Consider the following 26,041-nt stretch of genomic DNA (forward strand, 5'->3'; position numbering starts at 1 on the left):
ACGCCTACGAATGGACCAGACCGGCAGGTCCACGGATGACGGAGGGGAGACATCTCGTTGAGATGCTCTTCCCAGCCCGGGACTCGGGGGAGGAGGAGGAGGAGGAGGCGAGCGAGACTGCAGACGCTCCTCCGTCCCCCCCCTGTGCGGCCGCCGGTGCGTGTGCTTGTGACTGCCTGCGCGTTCAGGTTAATCGGGGCGGCGCTTGGAAAGCTAGGAGTTAATTAAAGGCCGGCGGCCAGTAGCACTACGAGCAAAGCATCGAGTAATCAGTTCCCGGGGGGGGGATGAGGGCTTCGCTTGTTTACCTTAGGAGCGCTATTGAGCCCCAGGCTGAGTCTGCACCCGCTGCAGTCAGGAACGCCGCTTAAACAGGCTCTCCCCCTGTGCGCGGACTCGCCAGGCTTGTGCACGCCGCTGATAGCCAGTGGGTGTGTGCTTGCAGCTCCTACCCGTCTGTGTGAAGGCGAAGCCTGAGATCCATACATCATAAGGCTGGGGTGCAGTGAGAATAAAGATGGAAGGAGTGGGGTCTTTTGGAGCTGGGAGAGCTGGCGGAGCTTTCGACCCTGTCGCCTTCATCAAACAGCCACAGACTATCCTTAGAATACTGTCCTGGGTAAGGGCTATATGTTTTGTCTTTCGTTGGTTTCATTGTCTTGAATGTCCCCTTTAACATCTAGCAGCTTGAATGAGAGCAAAGAAACACCTTAGCTACTGAAATACAAGCAAGCTTTTTAGCCTTCACGGTTTTTTTTTTCATATGCAGTTGTATATGAATAACCGTTATTAGGATCCGTCAATCTAATTTAAAAAAAAAATCTAACAGTTGAATAAAAGTAAAATTAATTTGGGTAAGAAAGGGGTTGTATTTCATAGCTGTGCATATTTGCAACAGTATTTGATTTCATTCAGTGGAAGGGTTTTTTTATTTTCTGGTGATCGGTATTTGATGTCCTTTCATTTCCTCAAATCTGAAAGCAAAAGCAATTTCCATTGAGCACCTGTTTAACCTTACTCATTTAGTGAAGGCTACTGTATTTGGGGAAAAAAATGTCTTTTTTTTTAATAAAACCAAATATTGCTGGTCAGATTAAAATGGAACTGTTCCCTGGGCTATGTTCTGTTGGCACCAGGCGCTTTAAAACCTTTCATGTTAATAAACCGTTCCTGTGCGCCGACATCCGCCGCTTTCTCTCGTTGGAAATATAGTACACACAGGTCATTTCTTGTTACGCACGATTTAGGGTGGGTTTCGTGGGTTTTATTTATTAAGTTTATTTTCCATTAAATATTAAAGCTCTTCTTCATAGAAGAAACCGATCATTAAAAGTGCAAATGCCTCTGTACCTAAAATAGGATTGAAAACATTCTAAAACGTAAAAATTTGAGAATAATTCGTATCTTACTGATCTTAATTTTTTTCAAGCTTTTTACAAAATCTCCAATTATTAATACAAAAAAAAATCCGGCATCCCCTTCAATTTTGATTGGCTGTTTTAACGATCACCTTCCTCGTCGATACGCCTGTTGTTGGGGGTTTACTACTGTATGTGGCCAACGATGTCCAGCACGATTTACCTTTCATATGTGCATGTAACGTTTTTGCATGGCTACTTCTGCTATTTGTTTTAGTCCTAAATTGCCAGACTTTTAGTTCTACGTTCATGAACATCATGATTTCGCATGAATGCGAGATGAAATACATTCCAGGCTATATTTAAACCTGAGTAAGTACAAGTGGGCGTTTCATTTGGCCTGAGCCGCAAGATCAAGTAAAAATAAAAGCTTCCAAACGTTTGTGATCTTTATTGGTCGTTTTTTATAAATAGTTTTCTTAAAACGTGACAGACACGGGTTACCCATAGTTAGGAAGCAAAACGTAAAATAAAAGTATAATTTCCCTTTCATTTTTTTTTATTTGACATTTAATGAATTAATGTCTCCAAGCACACAATTACCTCATTTCTGCCTTACAGCTTTAGAATAAGTACAGGACTGTAGCATATAATCAGGTACATTTGAATGTCGCATAACATATACTCAAGTGAAATCGTACCAAAAGCTCACGTTTATTTTGAGTCGAACAGTTAAGAAAAGGCCTCAGGATCTGGCACTTAGAAACTGGAAGTAACTCAGTTAAACTCAGAAAAAAAAACAGGATCTGGCCCATTGGTACATGAGCTCTGAAACCATGATGATTTGCCATAGGACCAGAAGAAATTGCCACACAACATATGAGCCTCAGCAGAGCAAGACTCAGCTAGTCAATGCAGAAGTACCAAGTATATACGATGTTTGATTGGGTGTTGCACTGCCACAGACTTGCCTTGGTCTTCTTGGCATTCTCAGTGGTTAGATAGCCTACTGAGCAACTCCCAGGGCAAAATAAAACTTGATGAATAAGCACAATTAAAACATAAGCATCATCAAACACGCATGTATAGGACATTATCAGAATTGTGTTTGAACGGGGAGAAATCTTTGAAAGTGAACATTTTCGCTTGCGTGATCCAGCCCAGTGAAAACCACTTTCCGGTTGAGCTTTTCTTTGCCATGACACGATTATAGGTAGAAACTACCAAGGCAGGACAGCTTACTGACCATCACTACTGCTGCTAACAGTCTCCTTGGCCTGCTGACTGTTGAGAAGCAGACAGCTTTAAGGCAGTAAAAATAGTTCTAGCAGGTGGGCACAAATACAATCATCACATGTCCCCCCCATGCAGTGTTTTTATGAGATGTTTAATTTGTAGTCTTTTTTTAAATTACTTCAAAATACAGCTTGTGTAAGCTTTAATGTATAATGTACGCACAGAAATAATATTTCATATAAAATTATTTTAAAGACATAGTGGAGGATGGGGTGTTTGGAGGATACTGGACTCCAGCAACAGGCTAGTGGACTCCAGATCATTTTTCATGTAACATTTGTCATACAGTGTCTAGACATTTGGGTTTATATGGTACAGTCTGTGATGTTCTGTGCATACAAAGTCAGAATGGGGTTTTATAATCTGTGGTCTGGAATTCCCCTTATACTTTGTTACAAGAATTCCTGTCCTCAGTATATTCCTGGTAGAACTCAGAGCCCCAGTACTGTTGCTTAGACAGGTGCAGAGCTCTATGAACGGTCAAGAAGAGTTGAAGAGATGTTCAGGCAGTTCTCGAGCTGTTGTAGGAAGAACATGTAATGTTTTTCTATTGTGTTGATTTTTATTTCAGTTTCAATAAAGGGATTTACTTTTAAGCGTAGGAATGTTGCACTCCAGTAAAAATCCATTAACAGTAACTGTTTGCAAATCATGGTTGTTCAACAGAGGGCCACAGATGTCACTTGTTCTTTGAATGAATGGATGAAAGCTTTTTAGGAATGCTCTTTCACTACACTCAAAGGTGCTATACTGTAGTATAAACATCTATACCCTATGCCTCTTGCGGGAAAGTACACTCTCAGGGGAGCAAAGGAGAAAAAAAAACCTTCTCAGTTCTGCTATATGAAGGATTTTGTCAGTGTGATTCTTGTGTTGTGGCTAATCACATTGACATTTAGGGCGAGTAAATGTTTCTTCTCTTTTCAAAGCCGCACGATGGAAGCAAGCTTTGACATTTGATTTTATGTTGGAGGCGTTTTAAAACCGTCTCAAAGTTGTCTTTACTGTACATAGAGTATTGCTATGGAAATAGAAATAGCAAGAGACTTTTTCACCAAAAAGTCAGTGAAGACACGGTGCATCTGGAAAGAGAATGACAAGTGGGGAATTTTTGCCCTTGTATTACCGACATTGAGCAGGAGAGTTTTCATTGGCTCATTTAATTACAACGTAAAACTGCCTTTTGCTGTCTGAATGAAAAGGTGATCGATTGTAACAGATTTATGGTCTTAAATCCAATTTGTGACCATTGAAATGCTGTCCTTCTTCGGTGAGAATATAAAAGCAACTACAAGAAAGCTGTGATTTGATCCTTCAATTGGTTCAACATTCCAGGTGATAATTTATCAGTTTTTCAAAGCTCAAAGCAGGTTTATTTTCACCAATGACCCTTTCAATTAATCAAGGTAATAAAACAGTCTTGTGCTTGCCTGTCCATCCGATTGATGAAACTTTGATTTTAGACATTTTTGTAATTAGAACCTTTTACAATCAGAAGGACTAACTCCCTATAAGAGCCTGCGATAGCAGTTGTAGCATCTTTGATAGACAAGTTTGTAAATATTCAAATTTATTAAGTGGGACTCTTTCAGCTCAATGAATGATTTACCATCAATATTAAAATTTGAAGCCCAGCCCCCATATGGTATCCTTACTGAGAAAACATTTCATCCATTAATTATCACCCTCAGTGATCAAATGCCACATAAGAGTACATCTACAGACACGACAAATAGCAATTGATTCTGCTAGACATTTCACAGCACAAACCCACGAGCCACGCTCATGAAGTCATGCACAAAACTGCTTTCAAAAATGCATCTTAGACATTTCCGGCATGCAAAGACTTTCTGACCTCATGAATAAAGAGACAATTCATTTTAGCCCTCAGGATTTTCCAAACAGTGCATTCAAAAACAACCTCTTTGTACTAAAAATCTGTTTCAACCACTTCCCTTCCCCACGTTCCCTTTTTACTGTTGTATGCATTTCTAGAGAGGGCAGCACACTGGCATAGTGGTTAGTATTTCTGCCTTGCAGCACTGTGGCCCTGGGTTCAATTCTGGACCTGGGTTGCGGTCTGTGTGGAGTTTGTATGTCCTTCCCAGGTTAGAGGAGGGTTTCCTCTGGGTGCTCTACTGGTGGGTTAAGGGGCTTCCTGGAAAATGGTCCCTAGGGCATGTTAATACATATCTTTGTGTGCCCTGTGATAGACTGGCATCCCATCCAGGATGTATCCTGCCAGGACAGGCTCCGATTCTCTCATGACCCTGAATAAAGCAGTTAGAAAATTGATGCACATTTCTAGAGATTCAGTGTTTTTTTGTTACTGAAATTTTTCTGCCTAGCAACAAATACACAGATATCAGAGCTTAACTGCAGCACCAAATACTGTTTTTGTATTCTTCTGAAATTAATAAATTACAGAAAACAAACCAAGTTCTTAAAGCAGAACTTTAGATATTCAATATCCATCACCTGGGTCCAAGACTAAACATGAATTAAAAGAGTAACAATAAAAGGCAGCTGTGTGTACATCACAAACTGTAAATGATTAATTTAGTTTTGCAAATAAAGATGGGAATGGGGAGGAAAAAAAAAGAAAGCAGCAATATCTAGTCTGGAGGTCATCAGCAATCATCTTCAGCCTCATCTGCCATTTCTGTCTGTTAGGTGAAGTGAATTAAAGGTTCCGGGCACGCTGCCATTTCTGAAAGCACAGTAAATACATGTATATACTGCATGGTACACACTAACAACCACTTCTCAGAATCAAGTTCTGAGTTGAGCAAGGATACAGTGCACAGCCTGTGCAATGAGGAGACTGCTGATGGAACCTACTTAATGGAAAGAGAATTTCACTGTGAACCGTGATGCAGGGATGGATACCATTCTCATGCTGCTCGAGCTTTGAGGCCGATTTAGTGGTGCAGTAGCTCTTTGCTCTACACTGCTGAAAGAAAGGCGGAGGGGGGTTTTGAATTCAAGACTTTGTGGTGTGCATCCATGTGTTGAAAGCTCAGTGAACCTTTGTATCAGAGAGAAGGACAAATCAAGCTAACTTCCCCCCTAGTCTCCTCTTCCTGGCATGGCAAGTCTTCACCTGCCAAAATTTAGGGCTTGCAGAGTCCCAAGTGACCGTTTTGTTCCACGCAGCAACTACTGTACATAAACAAAAATGGGACCATGAAGTTATTTCCCCAAAACGGACTAAGAAACGCAATTAAGTTAATAGGATACAATAAGCTCCAGCTATAACAGAAGATTTTATTATAAGAAATAAGCTACAAAAGCTCCAGATATTATAGTACATATTTACAAATGTTGAATTTTCTTCAATCACAAGTGCTTAACCAGAATTTTGTCTATGTAGTGGTCGTGCACACAGTACGTACATTTCAGTTTTTAAGTAGCTGCTCAACAGCACAATAAAAGCATTAAGGCACTGCTCAAACACTAGAAACTCTTGCATAAATGCTGTGCAAACGGGAAGAGTGAATAAGACGTGGTCAAAATCTAATATCCGCACCGATAGAGTCCTGGCGGTTTTCGGAAAAGGATCAATGTTGTTGCCATCATATCAGCTACCTCTAAAGTAGTTTCAGGCGATTCCGTGTCGGTTTTGCGGGTGCTGAGACAAAATATCACCGTCTCCTCAGCTCCCTCGCTCCTTATGGTCACGTGCTGAAAAATGAGGGCTATTGAATTAGAAATCGCTAGCACCTTCTGAGGCCCAGAGACGGAGGCAAAATCATGTTTGTAACCCAACAAAACATTCTACTAAGAGATGCATCTTGTATAAATGCACAAATTGCCCCCAAACTGAATTTCACGGTGTGAGAGACAACAAGCTAAGGAACTGACTCGTATGAGGGATGTCCAGGTTACTTGGCGGTTTGCTTGTAGGACTTTTAAAGTTTACAATTCCAACACATTTGCATAGGTTTTGTTGTTTGTGCATTAGAAACATGCTGTAATAGAACTGTACTGGGAAATGACAGGACTTCTGTGCAATCTGTTTCCTAAAAGTCATCTCGCCACATGCTTGCTTGTATTCCCATGTTAGTGAAGTGTCACAGTGACTATTTCTGTTCAGGACTCTGAACTCCAAACAGGGTGAGAAAAGACCCCCGGTTTGTGACACGTTTGGATTTAAGAGAAGATAAGATCTGGTTTGTGCGCATCATGGGGATCTCCACATCCTCAACTGTTTGGCAGGGTTGGCCATCTCTGGAGACATGTTCTTGGATTGTTACAGCTTTGATAGTAACACATGCCCACACACATACATTCAGAACGCTAAATGATACAAAGAAAAAGCTATCCACTATATAACAGTTTTCTTTTTAACTTTAGAATTTCTATACATTCAGGTACATTTTCATACATGAACAACATTGTACATCTCTAGCAAAAGTGTTGTTTTAGTGCCAAATTACAGCAAAAATCAAACGTTTTTCAATCAGCTTTTAGTACTGTCAGTAATGGAACAAGTAAAGGTTTATTCCATGCTGAAAAGAGAAGAAACAACGTTTTCGGCTGTGGAGCCTTCTTCGGGTGTCTTCCCCCCTCCTCAGCATGGAATAAACCTTTACTTATTCCTCTGCAGCCTACGCATGCTGACGCAGCTACCTACTTGAACTGGTATCAGTAATAACTGGTAACAAGTTTCCTAAACAGTTTGCTCTGCCTAAGGACACTTGTCAGAGATGCCCAGTTTCACCTACAGTATGCCATTTGCCTGGTCGTTGGAGCTGCTCAGACCACTCATTAAACCCATTAATAGAGTTCAGAATGAATGCATGTTGCTCCATGCTGATGTTTGACAGTTAAAAGCAGCATCTCCCAAACCCTGCCTCATCTGCAGACTTTATTTTGGCACCATATCCAGGATTTAAATGAATTGGTCCAAACGTACCTCACGGTCATTAACTTTTACAACGGAGAAAACGGGCCTACCTCTCATCCCGCCACTGGTGAAGCAGTTCAGATACACCGGTATGGGGCTTTACTCCTCTTTCCATGCCTTCACCGTAAGCTCTTCTGAACAGGAAGACGCTGATTTGAACATATGTCCGCATTTTCCCCAGTTATCTTCAAGCTTGCATCTCCATAGAAAAAAAAAATGGATGTGCTTCCTCAAGTGAATTCTTCTTCTGTCCACCTCAGCGTATTGGGATAGATTGTGATGAAGAAGGAACCTGGTATCAATTTGCCACTGTAAAGCAGGAACTGGTGGTTCTAGGTTAAAGATAAGATCACTTTATTGGCCATATACAGTTTCTTGTATTAGGAATTTGTCTTTTCGCATACCCCAACTTGCTCTCCATGAGACACACAGACAGGAGAGAAGAAGCCTGGGGTAAGAGCGCAGGGTCAGCCATTTATACGGTGCCCCTGGAGCAGTTGGGGTTAAGGGCCTTGCTCAGGAGCCCAACGGAGTAGGATTCATCTGCTGGCCACAGGATTTGAACCGGCAACCTGAGCCACAGAGCCACAGCTCCACCCTTGAAGGGCCAGTTTTAATTGTCCTCCTTTGTGTTGGGTTCATTGCATTTTTGGTTTAATCCTGACACTACTGTGTCTCTGTATCAGCTTCGAGACTAAATGTGCAATTGATTAAGATTTGGTGTTTAGTAGAAAGATTTTTACCGAGTCAGAACACCTGGTATTGACCATTCTTCCATTCCCCGCCCCCCCAATCAGCTCCCTGTAACTGTCCTTCCTCTTGGTCAACGCCAGGATTCCTGCAAGCGGTCAGATTCCTCTTTTTGGATGTCTGATTTTGTTCAGCATTGTGTACTAGTGCCTTCCCCTGGGGAGCAAGATGGTCTATGCAGCCATCTTGTAACCTGGGGAGACTTGGACCAGTTACTCAGGAGAGTTGGAGAAAAGTTCTACCAATAATAGTGGGGTTTGGATTGGAATTTTGTCCTTAATGGTTCCATGTTTGATCTTTCCATCAGCGATGGATGACATCAATATACATCTAGGATATGCATTTTCCATTGTCCTGCATGTATAATTGTTTGTGTGGCAGATATAAAACTGAACTGTGCAGGCCTAATGATAAATGTTGTTAAATGCATTTGTGCCAAGTCTCTTGACTTTTAACAGCCAAAGGCTTAGTGCTTTCCACCCCCTGGGCTTTTAAGGAGTGTGCACGAGTTACTGAGGGTAGACTATTCCTGTTGTGAATCTTTAATAATCACACTGGGGCTGAACACTGTATTGCCCTCTTCAGCAGTGCTCTTGAGGAAGACCAGTCATGAAAATCAATGTCTCTCTCTGCCTGAAAGAGCAAGGACAGTTACAGACAACAGGAGGCCATTTTGGCCCTCTAGCCTGTTTGGTAGTTAGTTACTTATTGATCTAAGGATCTCAGTTACTTATTGAGAGAAGCCAAGATATTGACTTCAAAATGGCATGGCATCTTGTTTCAAGAGCCTGGAACAGGCAACGCAGGTGCTACCATTGTCAACAGGACCTGATCCTGTATGGGGAGACCCTAGTCCTCTCCTTAATGAGACGGCAACAACTACATCAATAACAAAGAGAAAGGCTATTTATATGGATAACGTCCCTTATTTTCCCCTTTAAACTTTAAAGAAGGACAAGCTACATAAATGCACATCCTAAGAACAAAATACTGTAAACAAGAGGCCATTTGGGCCCTCCAGCTGTATAAGTGTGGAACTAATTTCATCCAGTGATTTCTTTCAAGAGGCCAGAGTTTGAGCCTCAGCTAACAGATGTTTTTGAGATGACCAAGTCTGACATGCAGCACACTTTAAAAGCAAACAGCCAGCATCTGAAAGAAGCTATAGCGTAGCCTGGGATCTGACCTTCACCAGACCACATGTAGTCAGGAGCCACCATGTCACCAGGCTATACTTGCACATGTAGGTGGCCCCATCACCATCCTAGACCAGTCCATTCCTCAGGGGTTATATTTGCAGAGTTGCCCCAGTTCCCCTTCCTCTCCTGCTGAGGAAGTCTCCAGTTTGATTGTCAGGAGGGACAGAACAGGTGAATTCCTCTTCAAGACTCCAAAACTCCACTAAAAAAAAAGAAAAAAGTTCCTTCATTTTCCTGCTCTGGGACACACAGACACCCAACCTGGCTTATACATTTACAGTCAGGCTCCGCATGAATCTTCCCATTAAAAGTTCCAGGTCTTCTCAGAGATTTTCCAGCATACCTAAACCAAATTAGAGTTTCAAAACTAGTTTCCACAATATATACACCCAGGAAAACAGCTTTATTCCACTTTATCCTTCTTTCATTGATAATGCCTTAAGCAGAAAAATCCTTGCAAGCTTTTCTATAACCTTCTCAACCAATACCAAGCCTATCTAGTGAGACTACTCCTGTACTATTTAAACTCACCCCAGCCCACATTACCCCCTCACACCCCTTCCCTGAACTGCAGAAGCTAAGACAAAGACCTCCTCTGGAGCCACCTGACTGCTAATATACCCTGTTTGCTAATCCTGTGGAATGTTCAGTTGCTCACAGGGCCAATCAAATGAGCCCATTTTCACTTGTGGAATTTCATTCCACAGGACACTAATTAGGCAATCAAGCCAGGTGTGTCCAATTTTCACTCCAGGAGGAGGTTTAGACCAAAGCTTCCAATTGCACTATCACACATGGTCGGATTTATTTAATAATAGAATTTCATGCACAATATATCTGCAGTATGCCTGTGGCCTATATCTTACTTAACGTGTCTAGTAACAAACACAATACAATATGCAGCAAAAGGCAACCTTTTTGTTTAATCCTTTTCTTGTGAGATTTTTTTTTGTTAAACCATAAGTGCATTAGGGCTGTAGTAGACCAACCATTCACCTGGATATTCCCCAGGAATATTGTTCCCACTGGCGGTCTGAAAGCCTTCAGAACAGAAATACAGTCTTGATTATAGTAATGTTGGAAATATAAAGGCATGCCTAACAGTCTTCCCCAAGAGCACAGACTCATTGGCATTTAGTCCCTGTGGGAATGGGCACACGGTGCCCTTTGGATATTGCTAGTAGAAGATAGCGGCGAGCACTCAGACCATGTGGGTGATCAGAATAGCTGAGATACTTTGTATTGTTCCATAGCACAAGACAGAATGACTTTTACGCTTCGAATACCTAGATAATGTGGAATGGAATTCCACTGCAGTGTTCGGGAGGGTCAGGTTTAAGACGGGAGGCTTGCAGATTGCAGAGCTGGCCTCTCCTGGGGCAGAGGTGCGAGAAATAACTGGGAGCAAGCCATCCAGTCATACGTCCAGCCGTCTAGTCAGGCTGGGGATTTGACAAAGGTTTTATTGCAGACAGCTGCACAACCCGTCTCTCGTTGTGTCACTTTGATCATTATGCAAATTGTCCCCCAGGGCAGCTGGTAGCAAATGAGGCTCCTGCAGGGCCTTCAGTGGGTTGTAGGATTCTTCCATCCAGACAGGGGTTTCCTACCGCAAAGGCCCAGTTATATGACTGGAATGGACAAGATTTGTAACGGTACACATTTCTTATTCCCAGCCTTAGTTCCTCTTCCTCTTTGAGTCTTTGGCTCTGAGAGTTGTGCCAGGATTTGCGTGAGATGGAACAGCTTGATGAAGCACTTTGCTGATCTGATCATTCATCTGCCCCCCCCCGCCATCTTTGCAGGAAACCATTCTGATCGCCGCAGCCTTTCCTGCTGTTTCCATGGCGACCGAGATGCCAGCTCAGTCACGTCATTTGACGGAGTTCCACGCCTATAAATAGCACCTTTCCTGTTTGATGCCATCTTCAGACAGCATTTCCCGGATCTCCTTTTGTGACTTTCCCCCCCCCCAGTTTTAATTTACTACAAGTAAAAGAAAAAAACGAAATCAAATTAAACCAGTGATAACAGTATATGTCATCGCTGTAAAAATGCCATCTCTGGGGTGTCTTCGCTGGGTCAGCCAAGCTTAAGTTGAGCTCCACATATAAACCAACTAACTGAATTACCAAATTTAAATATATTCAGCTGTGCCTGCTTACATACTGGTATTGTTTGATGGTAAACATTATATATCAGCATTGGGAAGATTAAAGGAAATTTTACAATGTATCACCAATTACGTAATTTGAAACAAAAGTCGTAATTGCCTTTTGTATTATGTCTAATAATCCGGTAGCATACTGCTTCCACATTAACTGTTGTCTTTTTACACCAAAATTGAATGACATGAAGACCCCCATGTATAAATACATTAAAAGCAAGAGCAGGCCATTGGGCCCATCTAGATGATATGTTAGTAAATAGTCAATTGATACAAAGATACTGGCTTCAACGACACTGCTGAGTGTTCCCCACTCCCACCACCCTTTGTGTAAAAAGTGCCTCCTGTTCTCAGTTTTTACCACTTTCCTCTTAGTGGTAGTAGATGAATGACGGGAAGGTTGGACTTTAACGCATAAAGACAGCTGGCAATTTCAGATTGCCATACTAATAAAAATATTTGATTATACTGTTCCCAAATGCAATAAGTTGTGGCCTGTTGTTTCATTTCCTTTCAGCTTCCTAATGCTTCTGTACAATTCATGCCATCAACCTGAACACCAGTAAGATGTTCTAGAAGCATACTTGAATGAATGCCCTTTTAATTTAAACTCAATCAATAATTCAGGAGGTAATGGTCATGATTTTTCCTTATTTTTGGTTACATATTACCAGAATGTTTTAACTCAATTTTTTTTCTGTATTGTGTAAATGCAAGCATTTTCCCAAGTGCCCTTTTTGATGTACTGTACCTAATGTAAACCATTTACTGGATTAACATACAATTAATCAGCCCACAGAAGTTCTTTTATCATCTAATGTGTTTAGGCCCTCTACAGATCAGAGTGTACGTGCCCCGTAGCTGTAATCATTAAGATCTGTGGCACGTCTGGCCCTGGAGATGCACCTTTTACTTCACCAAACAGAAGACAGGATAAAGCTCAGCCAAGAGCAGTGGTCAGGAGAGCCCATTGCTCTAGTCCTGTAGATCTCCTGCTAATTGCTTAAGACAGGCAGCATGTTGGTGTGAGATGGAGCTCACACATCAACACTAGAATCCCCCAGTCTGAAAACATTCATGCACTTAACTGGAACTAAAGCCCGAGTTAAAAGAAAACTTGAATCCACTCAGTCAGTTGGGAATAACATGAGGGTACTCGGATCTAGGCTTGGATTAGGCCAAGCTAAGATATCACTGGCAAATACACTGCAACCATTAGGTATAATTGTCAATTAGTGGAGAAGCTACAGGTCTTGAGTTCAGTTGTCAATTGTTCCAATGTTTTGTCTCCATCAGTGCTATAGAATTCATAAATCCAATATCGAGATTTGCACCGATCATCAATTTGTTACAGTTCTTTAATTTGCTCGTTGCAGACTACAAAATCATCCTGTTAAAGTATTTAAAAATAGTTGAGTATTTGTCTGGTAACTCTTCAATATTTGTCCTCCATCATACAGACTGATGATAGCACTTTTGATCTTACCGGAGTTCCAACTGATGCTATAAATTAAAGCAAATGACTACATCCCAGTGTAAACTCCTTTTAAATCTGACCCTGTCTTATGTAGTTCAGTTGTGAGCCCTTAAGAAAAAAAAAATACTTTGCTTTAGATCCCCAAACTGTCATTTCAACTAATGGGGATTTCAGATATCACAAATGTCAGTTTTAGAACATGGAAGAATTTTAACTGTGTCGATTCAAGGTGTTATATAAGATAAGAATCAACTATGTGACATTTCAAGAAAAAATGTCAGATTTGTTGGTGCTCTGAGATTTCTATTAATTTTGCAACTGTCTTAACAGATAATCTTATTTGTACAAACAGGGAGCATGGCAGGCCAGAGAAGGCAAAACCAATTAACATCCCTTTTGATGTTTTAAGCAAATATTTACACACGCACTACAAACAAAGCACCGTCTTTCCCAGAGCTCGTTGATTAGGCTTGCTTAGGTTTTCCAGATTTGTCACAAAGATTCTAAATGGTCTTAATCTGCAGCTGGCATTTCGGTAACCATCATTCCGAAACCGTTCATGGCCTGGTGTGAATTAAAACGTTTTAAAGTCTTCCTGTTACTCAATCACTTTAGGAATTTCGAGGCAGAGATCCAGCCTCCAAAGAGAGAGAAAGCGAGGTAGATATGTCAGGCCATGTGGAAGTAAAATGGCCTTATTCTGCCAGAATAATGGATAGGTAAACCTGTGAAATATTATGACTCAGAGAAAAATAAAGGTTTTGGGAAAACAGTGCAAATACAATCCAAAGGGAAAGCCCACACTTATCTGTATGCGTGCAAACAATTTGACACTTGAAGAAGCCTCCCTAGCCAAAAATGCTGTGTTTTTTTTTCCCTTCTGTTTTTCCAGTGTGCAGTTAACCTCTGTTAGGAGTTCAAGCAGGGAGCTGCATCAGCATGCGTAGGCCGCAAAGGAACAAGTAAAGGTTTCATTCCTGCTGAAAATGGAAGAAAAGAAACACAACGTTTCGCCTGTGGAGCCTTCTCCGGAGCCGAAACGTTGTGTTTCTTTTCTTCCATTTTCAGCAGGAATGAAACCTTTACTTGTTCCTCATTAACCTCTGTTTGTTCCTTTGCACAAACTTTAAGTAACAGGGAAACTCCTACACATTCAGAAGAGCAAAACCTCGAGAAAAGCACTAAGGATTAAGAGCACCTGTTCATTAGCAGGGAAACATATGGTGTTACATTGTAGATATTATACCAGTGCCTTGATCCACTGAACTGATGTGTGTGTGTGTAACAGTCTGTGCCTGTCAGCATGTATTTCTTGACCTAAGGAGCAGGCAGTTAGCATTGACCTAGATGAGCTCACGCATATCACCAATTCCAGCCTTCTTGTTCTTTGATGTTCATTTTAGAACTCCTCTTACCCTAAAGAGGAAAAATGAATACCAACATAAAGTGTTCTGGAAGGAGTGCAAACTTCTCGTCGCTTTTCAGCGAACGGAACACCAAGAACAAACAAAACGGTTTCAGTGAAGGAAACAGATGAAGACAACATCAGCTTCAGCTTCACATTTAGTCAAAGGGGAAGATGAGGTCAGACATTCCACACTTGCATGGTACAGTGCAGCACAGAGACGAGATCAGCCTCATCAACGCGTAGGGAAAGGCTGGCAATGGTTGGACTTATTTTTGGAATTGCAGCTCACCACTGGCAGCCCACTGAAGCTCAGCAGGTGGGAGCCTGGTCAGTAGCTGGATGGGAGACCTCCTGGGAAAAACTAAGGTTGCTGCTGTAAGAGGTGTTAGTGGGGCCAGCAGGGGGCGCTCACCCTGCAGTCTGTGTGGGTCCTAATGCCCCAGTATAGTGACGGGGACACTATACTGTAAACAGGCGCCGTCCTTCGGATGAGACGTAAAACCGAGGTCCTGACTCTGTGGTCATTAAAAATCCCAGGGCGTTTCTCGAAAAGAGTAGGGGTGTAACCCCAGCGTCCTGGCCAAATTTCCCACTGGCCCTTACCGATCATGGCCTCCTAATAATCCCCATCTATGAACTGGCTTCATTACTCTGCTCCCCTCCCCACTGATAGCTGGTGTGTGGGGAGCGTACTGGCGCACTATGGCTGCCGTCGCATCATCCAGGTGGGGCTGCACATTGGTGGTTGTGGAGGGGAGTCCCCATTACCTGTAAAGCGCTTTGAGTGGAGTGTCCAGAAAAGTGCTATATAAGTGTAAGTTATTATTATTATTATTATTATTATTAATTAAAAGATTGTAGTGTTCAATTGAAACCTCATTCTTTCTGGCACTGAGCACCAATCCTTTTCTTTCCCTGCAGATTTTCTCCATTGTGGTGTTTGCTTCCATAGTGAACGAGGGCTACATCAACAGCGGCAGCGAGAAACTGTACTGTATTTTCAACAAGAACGACGACGCCTGTAGCTATGGGATTACCATCGGGGTCATGGCATTTTTCGCCAGCATCTTCTTCTTCGTCTTGGACATTTATTTCCCTCAGATCAGCAGTGTGAAGGACCGGAAGCGGGCCGTCCTCCTGGAGATGGGGTTTTCAGGTAACAGGCGCTGCCGTGCGAAACTGTGTAGAAAAGAGGGTCTTGAAATTCAGCTGAGCTGGATGCATCTGCGGCGCCTCGTATCCAGATGGGAAATGAGCACCCCCCGAAAAGCAAATTTGTGGGTACGCTCAAGAGAGAAATCCTCAGTCACACACTTAACAAACTATAGCATTTGATGTAGTTCAGGTGGGTAGCTGCGTCAGCATGCGTAGGCTGCAAAGCAACAAGTAATAGGTTTATTCCATGCTGAAAAAAAGAAGAAAGAGAACACAACGTTTCGGCCGTGGAAGGCTCCTATGTTTGGTATCATACATTTAAAAATTCACAGTATTGAATGTTGAATTTATACAAACAATATTTAAAGTTTCACAAGTCTTTGCTTCTTAATCTATAATGTTGATTAAAAATACGGAATCCACACACACAAGACTTTCATACTAAATCATCTTTTAGTTGCAGTTCGTAAAGAAAAACTTGAGGCCTCTGTTTATGTTTACATGTATACAGCCACTGTAACTGTATTCTCTCTTTTTTTTTCTACTTACGCCCTCCTGATTTGGTATTCGCCAAACTGTTAATTAACTAGCTTGCTACCCACACCCTTGCAGTAGCAAGAAAAGAGACTTTCAAAATACTCTCCTCTGTCAACTGGAGTTCAGCTGCTCAGTCTGTGGTATGCTACACATCCCACAGTGCCCTACAGTGCCCTACACAGCAGCATCACTCTGTAAACTATGCATCATAGTTTCCTAATGACATAGAGATGCCTAAACTACAGGGTTCAACCCATGTGCTGAACCTGTGCCTTCCGTGATGGAATCCGGGTTGAGTTGCTTGGATAGCTCCTTCCTCTACTATCACTGCAACTTTTAATTACAAAAAATATCTCTTGTGCAAATAGATTTTTCGCTTACAGATTTTAATATTGAACAGGTGCCAGAAGATTAATTGCAGTACTAAAATTGGGGGGGGTACATGATAACAAAATATTAGTATTTACAAAGACTTTTGTGAGTCACAAAGCATGATCACGTTGTGCTTTAAAAATGAAGATAGGAAAACAAAGCAGCACACATCAGTTAACCATGACTCTTTTATCAAGAGCAACAAAACAGGATTATGTTCTAAATACCCTTGATTCAGACAGATTATACTGTATTATTTCCTCCTTTGTCATGCTATATACTGTACATTTTCCAGAATTCCAGCTTAGAGTGAAGTTCCCATATAGTCAGTGTTGCAGACAAATGAGAAATCTACCAGTAGGTGATAAATACAGACACTTGCAAACACAACTCATTTTTTCTGCACGTAAATGGTTCACATCAGAAAATCTGAATTCATAGTCCCTGCATAGAACATCTCCGATTAAAACAGAAAGCATTTCAAGATATTTACAAAACTTGTTCATTTTATTAGTATAGATAACATAAGTATGCTGTGTTGTAAAGCTGTTCAAAGACCCTTTAATCTTAGGCTGTGCTGAGTGATCACATTTGTTTCTACTTGTTATTTAGTTGTTGTTACTGCAGTATTTATTTTGGCATTTAAAATGCATGGTATTAGCAACATTACAGATGTTTTGTGGAAAGTCATGCTTTTGACAAATTGTGTGGTAAAGAGAGACACCACTGGCTTGATGTTGTTAAAAACCATAGGAGGTAGGAGTATTGATCAGGAGGGGACATGCTCCAGCCCAGATTTGTATTAATGCATTGACAGGTGATTAAACATGTGCTACTACAGCAGCCCAAGCATCCTTTTTTAAAACAGAGGTCTCTATTTTTTGTTTTATTTTACTAATGCTTCTGCCCCAATATGAGTTGATTGATTTAGAGCATTGATTATGCTGAAACAAGGCTGTCACTATTATTTTTACCATTCATAATACATTTTGCACAGGGTGGTGGTCCGCAGAATTGGCACACAGGTATGCATGCACAGTTTTTGACAAACATACCTACAGTACAGATTCTTTGAATGCAGAACCACTTACTGGTTTAGGCAGATCTCCATGGGAAAGTCAATAGTTTGCAAACGGAGTCTTGTGCATTTTGATCAGCTTGCTTCCCCGTCAGGTTTTTGGACGTTCCTGTGGTTCGTGGGGTTCTGCTTCCTGGCCAACCAGTGGCAACGCACTTCTCCCAAAGAGCTTCCTCTCAACCAGGGAGCGGATGCTGCGAGAGCTGCAGTGGCCTTCTCATTCTTCTCCATCCTCACCTGGGTGCGTATTCTTCTCTGTTAACCAGAGGTCTCCCGAGCACTGCTGCCATCATGTTTAACTCAGCGGTTCGGTCCAGTTCTGACTACAAGAAACGAGGCAATGAATATAAAGAGACAGCAAACTTTGGCACTAACTCTCCTGGCGGAAAATACGATAGTGGAAAGTTGGAGCCGTCCCAGCCCCCTCTCGCATGTGAGGAATGAACCAGTGAGGCAGCTGAAAGGGTGAAGTTGGGGTGGAGGGAGGGAGTGCAGCTAGGAAAGATTCGCTCAGAAATTAGAATTTGACTCCTCCTGAACTTCATCATGTTGTTCATAATGTTGCATTATGCAGTTTTACTAAACTTTCTTAGAATACAGCCATGGACTTGAAAGGACCTGATAGGAAAGAAATAGAAAAACAAAACTCCCAGCCTCCGTAGGTGATACAGCAGTTTGTTCAACATCTTTAGTTCTTTTTAAGAACAGATCGTCAATCAGCGAAAAGCAAATTCTTCAGCTGCCTAGTTCTTCTGTCTTCGCACAGTATCTCTACTGCGACGAACAGTGCACCTCTACTTACTTGTTTGAAATGCTCCACAACACCTGTGCGTCATGGCCGAGTCAGTCCGTGTGATGAGTTACAAGAAAAAACAAAGACTAATGTTAAGAAAGCTCTAAAGTTAATCATTGTAACCGAAACGTTAACTGGTAACAAGTTCTTGACGTATGAATCTGTTTTTTTAAAGACATTTTTTAACTGTAAATAATCAAAGTAAAAAATAATGATTAACTGCATGGCAAAAATGGTTTCGTTCTGGAAAATGTAAAGAGACCTATAGGAAGTCATCTAAGATTAATCAACGTTAGAGAAAGACCATAGGCTTAATGTAATGTTTGATTAAAGAATGTAGACTTAGCATGACCTAGTTTAAGATGTTCTCTGCCCTTCACCTTGACACAGCAATGCAGGAAGCATCTGAATTTTCTTCCTGGTTAGATTTTTTTTTTTGTTTTATCTACCTGATTTTTACAGAAACGCCAGTTGTGTTTTTCCCAGTCGCAGTTCACAGCTACAAGTCGTGGTATTATATATTACTGGTATATAATGCCAGTAATTGGAGTAAACGGTATCAAAGAGATCAAGCATTATAGGGATGACAAAGAACATGTTGTGCGTCACAGAAAGCAGTAGGCTGATCGTTCCAACAAGATGCAGTATAAATAGACATCTACAATCTGCTGTCCCTATGTGTGTACACAAGGTTTTTTTTATTAAAATATGTCTCAACACTGGCTGCCTATTTGTATTTCAGGGATACCTCTGTCTCCTAAGCTTGGACAGATTTAAGCACGTTGCCTTTGTGGAAGACACCCAGAAACTCTTCCCTCCTCCTCCCCCTTCATCACCAGTGTAGGCAACCAGCCAGGACTAACACTGCCAATAACTTGAGTGCAGATCTTTATAAATGACTAGTTTGACTTGCCTCTTCAGAACTAACAACAGCTTTACAGCAAAAGCCAGAACAGATGTATGTTGACTGCAGATCAGTCTAATTATGAATGAATTAGGCAGGATTTCATGAGCTCTGTTGTAGATGCATGCAGCAGTCTTAACCCCAACACCCCACTTAAATTAGTCTGGATGTAAAACCTAGAGGTACTGTACATAGAATTAGCTTTTGTTTTTTTACTGTGCCTGTCAAGACTCATCAGGTGTAATAACATTGTGTGGGTAAACCCTGATCTAAGGCAGACTATGCAGTATTTTTTAGAAGAGAAATTTTCTTGGAAAAAATCAATTCACTAATAATTTATTACATCCTTTTGTTTCATTTCTTTTTTTGTTCGAGGGCAGTAGTATTCTTTTTATTTAGCTAGAACATCTTTGAAAGTGGCCCACCTTTGCTATTGAAGGACACATCACTTCATTTCACCTCACATCTGGTTCATTCGGCATTTTTCTGCTTCAGCGTGACTCAATACACAATGCAGGCTGAAGCACCAATGGTTTCAGTCTGAATGGCTGGCTTGTACAATAGTTCAAAATAATTCTGACCATGCTGTCAGATGAGCCACACAGAGTCAGTGTGAAAGTCCGGCAGAACAGTCTGCTGAGACTCTGACTCAAAATAATCAGCCTCTGAGAGAAAACCATGTTGGTCATGCCAATGAAACGTCAATCAGGGAGTCACCAGAGCCCAGCACTAAATACAAATCGTTTAGTCTCCCAACAGCCTCTGTAAAAGACCAAAAAATTGTATTTCAGACACCTAAAATACATCTCAAGTACAGAAGCCAATGTAAAAAAAAATTAAATGAAGAAAATGTGCTCTGTTTCTGTAATTGGAATGGTGCTTCAAAGACAAACCACACCACATATCAGGGTATCGATCCTACTCAAGACCTCAGACTTACATTCTATGTAAGAATAAAGAAATGAGGAAAGTACTCAGTTAAAGAAATAATGAAAATACTTTAGATGTCAAGAGAAGGGCTTAATATATTGTATATTCTAGAATTAATTAGGAATCTATTTTCGTTTCATAATCAAATGGCCTTCTCAAACATTTTAGAATATACCTTGTATATTCATTTCTTAAAGGCACACGTTTCATATGCTCTGTGTATTATATGAACAGTTCTCAGTGAAGACCACTGTTTATTTGCCACAGGCATTTCCCTCTATTTTTAAAGCAACTGTTTTCTTTTGATTCAATTTTGAAACCGCATGGCATACTAACAAAAAAAAAAACAGATGAAGACGGTCACTGGAATAGATGCTGAAGTCCTGATAAATGCTTCTATTAACGTTGAAGACTGAATAACAGCCTGCAGGCAGACATACTGTACAGTATTGTTGCCGACTCCATTAGTAGCCAGACACCACCAACTGCCCCTTTACAGAACCTTCTTACTGCTGGGCGGGAGGCTTAACAAGAAATACAAATAACCACGCAGTGAAGTTAAAAGGGTGGAGTCAAACTTGAAAGCCCCTGTTCCTCCCCGCGGCACAGCTGACGACAGCACTCTTCAATAGGGGCTGACGGAACCAAGCTCTGCTGCCTGTCAGTTGTTTTTTTTTTAATTGTGTAAAAGGGAAACAAAGTAGTTTAACTATTAAACCAAATAGTACCGTTGCCAGTTCATGAAAGAAAACGGTAACATTAGTAAATCTAACCAACTGTAGCAGAATTACCGAATAACAATAAACAAATAGAGAGGTTGCGTTCTAGCGCAAGGTAGTTCTGGCGATTCCGCGATTGCTGCCCACAAATACAACATTCAGGACTTCACATCTGTGTGGCCGCTCTTACCTGGAGTCCCGGGATGCTAACACTATTAATCCTGTTCAAGGCTGGCCTGACTGTGAAGGCGGTACAGAGATACCGGCTAGGCACAGACATGTCGCTGTTCGCTACGGATCACGTCGACGGCACCCCCACTGTCCAGCCGTACCCCGGCTACCCCACTGGCAGCGGCATCGAGACGACGGACACCTACCAGAGCCCCCCTTTCACTGAGAACCTGGACGCCAACGCCAAGAGCTACCAGGTGCCCACCTACTAGATGGCGGGGGTGTCCATGGGGGGCGGGAGGGGAGCGGGTGTAAATCCGAAAACAAACTTGCGTCTGATCCGTGGTATGGTGCAGTGATGTCTCGTTGGGTGGGTATCTGCAAGTGAACCATGACTTTTTTGTTTTTGTTTACGTGCTTCCGAACGACGGCTGGCGCACCAGTGTAGTTGTGCTGTGGCCTCTGTACAGCAGCGGTATGTCGGTTGTAATTTCATCTTTGTCCTGATAGGTAGGTAGCTACGTAGGTCTTTGCGATTCTATGGTAGGTGGTGCCACTTTGAAAACCTGCCGTGTTCTCTCCGAGTGCTGACCTTATTTAGCGTTGAACTTAAAGCAAAACCATCAGAGCCATTCCCTTCTGCGCCGCGCGAATTCACGAAGAATATTACTTAATGGGCGCGTTTAATGACCCAGTAGCAGTAACAGCTGCTCCCATGCTTACACGGTCTCTCGGTGTTAGGGACTGGTAGTGCTGCACATTCTGTAGCGCAGACTACACTTTGGAATAAATGGCGCCTTTCTCATTAAAACAAATGACTCTCCACTTATTCAGATTTCATGCTACACCTACAAGCTGTGCTCTAGTTTTCCCACGAGGTTCCATTTAAATAAAATAAAAAATAAAAATTTACCAGTGGACTGCAGTGAATTCAGTTAAAATTGGGGTGTCCAGTATCTAAAAACTAAAGAAACCCTTCTTGACCACGATTACATCAGATCAGACTGACCTAAGACCAGGCAGAGTGGAGTCAAATCTGTTCTAGATCCCAAAGATGCCAATTGAGAGGGGCTATTTTTCATAATTGTGCAATTTTATCAACAAGTAAGCAAAAACGCCACTGAAATTTCAGAGAGAAAAATAGGGTGGGAATTTCACAAAAATTAGATTTCTAAGCTCTGTTCTGGAAGAAGCAGTAATGTGCGCAGTGCCATATGCTACAGATGGATGTTTGAAATTGATGGATTGGTTAATGCTCATCCTCCAATACTTCGCAATAACAAGTTGTAATCCATTCAATTAACCATCCTAAAGGTTACAATCCACACATTTAACTGGATGATCAATGTAACAAACATTAAAATGTATTCACATTATGAGCTGTTCGATCTGTGCTCTATATTGGTACTTGAGTTATTAATGTTCAGGGCTTTGTGAAGGATGCTTTCCTTCAAGGCACTGTTTAAAAAGTTTGACTATACAGCTGACAAGAGGACCGACTGCATTAAAAAATAAGATCCTGAGCCAGTAGTTCTCAGTCCTGGGGTAATACGTCTGCTGGGGGTTTGTTCCAGCTGAGCCTTTAAGGACCACTGCTAATTTATTTTAAACTCCTGTTTCAGGCCATTTTTTTTTAAATTTACATTTAGCTCTTAAAAAGCTAAATAAGAAGTGTAATTAGCATGAACCCTATGCTTACCAGTTTCCGGATTGTCCTCTTTCAGGTGAGCAGGCAGAAATATTAGCAGCTGGACTTAATCAGAAGGAAAAAAAAAACACTGACCCACTGTGGGAGTGCCTGTTCATCTTTCATTAAGAGCTGTTTAGCCAGAAATAAGGGAGGATCTTTTTCATTATCAAGCTGAACAGAGACCACAACGAAGGTCTAGGCTGAAGGTACTGGAAATAAAGCACTTCAGGCTGTATTTGAAACCAAGGAGTGCAGGAAAAAAAGAGTCTAACTGGGCAATCCGGTCTGGTACAGAACCCTTTGCCCCAATGCTTAAGGGCCTAACTGGGAACACAAGGCAGCAGGTACAGAGTATATAGCCCAGAACCAGGACTGAGAGACACTTCCCTCAGCGAAGAGCATTTTGGTGTACGCTTTGAATTTTTCTTTCTCAGTGGGATCACTGGCTGAAAGTGCAGCAACAAAGACACGTCATTGTAGATCAGGTTACTCAGACGTTCTGGAGAGCCTGGTGTCTTCTGGTTTGTGGTCAACCCACATTCTCCTTGACACAGCTGGCCTAATGCTCTAACTAGGCCTTGAGGTGACGTATCGGGGAAATACGTTTCTCACAGAACACCTCTTGTGCAATCCACAGTGAAGGACCTGAGGAAAAATCCCATAAATATCGCATTTTGAAAATGGTTTGTTTAATCAACTGCCCAGGTTGGAACAGAAACAAAACGACACAGGGCCACCCAGGAGCTGAGTTTGAGAGCCTTGCTGTAGATGACGATTTGTTCAGTGTTTTATGACGATACATTTACTCCTTGTGAAACAAACCAATGAAGTGTATGTGTATTAGGTATTCTAGTTCTATTTAAAAAAAAAAAGAAAAATGAGAAAAAAAAAGCAGTGTTATTCCTCTTCATGTACAGGTAGGAGCTTGGTAAGATGTATTCAAGGTTGTCCGAATCAGTGATGTCAACTCTGTACCAATGTGAATGTAAGCACACTATGCCTACATCGTTTTGTATACCACATTTTGTTTTTTACAGTGGTACTCTCAAGGGATTGTCTCAAAAGTTGATAAAGTATGAAGTCACTAAAAGCCCTGAAGAGGCTGAAAGTAGCTGTAACAGAAAAATGCAGACGTAAAAACGGCAGGAGGACTTGTCTTTGGGTCCATTCATCTGGACAGCGAATGTCATGGAATTCAGCCACTGGAACGCCTATTTAAAGCAAAGAAAGGTGCATCTCAGATTTGCCAAAACTTAGAACGAAATAACCACTGAAATGCTCTTTTAAAAAGGAGGAAGCTGCCGCATTTACAAGGGTTTAGGAAGGAAGATCACACCCTGAAGGTGAGGAATGGTGTTCTCAGGGTGGGATTGTTTTGGCGTCACGCCTTGTCTTGATTGGAGGATCAAGGGGACTGACTATTCCTTTAAATGCGAGAGATTCCCTCTGGGGATCTTCTCTCACCCAGAGCCTGGGAAAACAAGGAAATCTTAACCCGCTCCTGGCTGCTCCACGGGTTGCAGAATCGGCTTTTCCACGAAAGTGTAAACTCTTATTTCTGACTGGGCTTCTTCTAAAATACAAGACATGGATTTTTTTTATAGGTACAGCAAGGTGACCTCTATGAGAAAAACAATAAATGGGTTAATAATTTTTGCTTTTCACTAAGAGCCCTTTAATATTGTTGAAAATAGAAGAAGGCCATTTCTCTGTGATATTGGGAGCTATTTTTGTAAGGTTGTACAGTGGCCAATACTCAATAAGTTGGAAAAAAAGGAGAAATCAGATAGACTGAGAATGACTACAGTAATTACAGAGTAACTGGCTTTAGTCAAGTTTAACTAATGATATAAATCTAAGTGCAGGTACTTAGATTTAATAGGTGTAATCCACTTGAATGCTGTAGGCTCTGATGAGATTTTAATTTGCAGACTTAACACGGTATGAAGGCACCTTTCTCATTAACAAGACATCTGAGAAAAAGAAAATCAAATTTCCCTGTTTGCAGCCAATCCTCCTCAAACTTTTCCTTAATTAAATTCGGGACTTTTTCTTTTTTTTAACACAAAGCAGCCACCTCCCATATAAAAAAAAACAAACAAAAGTAAGCTCTTCACTGTGCGCTTGTCTGTAGTCCTCACCAAGGACTGAAAGTTGTCTTTAAACCTAAAACTTTTGAGATCATCCCTGGTTTGGTTTGGGTGTGAGTTGGGGAGTGTTGGACATATTAACAGTGCTTCGTGTTTACTATTTGTGGTAGCACATCTCTAATGTATCTGTAAGCTGTGAGATAGGGTAATGTACACAAAGTGATATTGATTGTAATTCAGTATATCTTAATGGACTCTTTATTAAACTGTTTAAAGTCTTGTGTTTCCTGTACTATTAATGCGCTCTTGTTAAAATACTTCTTGGACCAATTTCTAGCATGGGTTAATTTGTTATAGGCTTCTTATTCATGATTTTTACTTCCAACATGACGGTACATTTTCTGTAAAGGTACTGGTTTGCAAGCACCATTGCTTTTTGCCAAATTAAATTTGCAATTGTCTTTTCAGGTCATGAAAATAAAAATCTTGTTTTTAAGAAGATGGGTACCACTTCATTCATGCAATTACACAAACTGCTGGGAATTCACAAAAAAGTCTTTGTTCACCTAAGGCTTTTGCATTGTTCAGGATTGTGAACATGGGCCAACTATAACTGGGGTACAAAATCATAAAGTAGCCAAAAAAATATAAAAAATTACCTTTTACTTACATATTCCAAAGATGTCCTGTTCTTTTGTTCTTCGTTAAATGTTTTGCAAGATCAGTCACTCTGTGAAGCAAATTCCACTCTGGGACACGACTGGTTATATGAACGTCTTCAGTATATATGTGCACTTAAGACATGATAATTAATGCTAGATTGGTTGCTCAAACATTTCAACATATTACTTGTTGCATATACTGCTGTTTGTTCAGAGAGATTCTGATGCATTTGCTGTGTTAACTAGAAAAATGGCTTCTGAAAAGACTCGAGGCTCAGAAACATGAGGAGCTACACTTGTGACACAGGTATGTATTACAAGCTTCCTCCAAGAATAAGCACTACACCTTCATACACTTGTGCTGCATCAGTCTGTA

General features: G+C 41.3%; 1 protein-coding gene across 1 annotated transcript; it reads left to right on the forward strand.

Moving 5' to 3' along the window:
* Window positions 1-132: 132 nt before the first annotated feature.
* On the forward strand, window positions 133-25,502 carry syngr3a (synaptogyrin 3a). Its single transcript, XM_088936325.1, has 4 exons — window positions 133-619; window positions 15,486-15,720; window positions 17,802-17,947; window positions 21,283-25,502. The coding sequence occupies exons 1-4, from the start codon at window positions 518-520 to the stop codon at window positions 21,493-21,495; spliced, it is 696 nt and encodes a 231-aa protein (XP_088792451.1). The 5' UTR covers window positions 133-517; the 3' UTR covers window positions 21,496-25,502.
* The last annotated feature ends 539 nt before the right edge of the window (window positions 25,503-26,041 follow it).

This window comes from Atractosteus spatula, chromosome 18 (genome assembly GCF_055471065.1).
Source record: "Atractosteus spatula isolate fAtrSpa1 chromosome 18, fAtrSpa1.hap1, whole genome shotgun sequence".
Lineage (NCBI taxonomy): Eukaryota > Metazoa > Chordata > Actinopteri > Semionotiformes > Lepisosteidae > Atractosteus > Atractosteus spatula.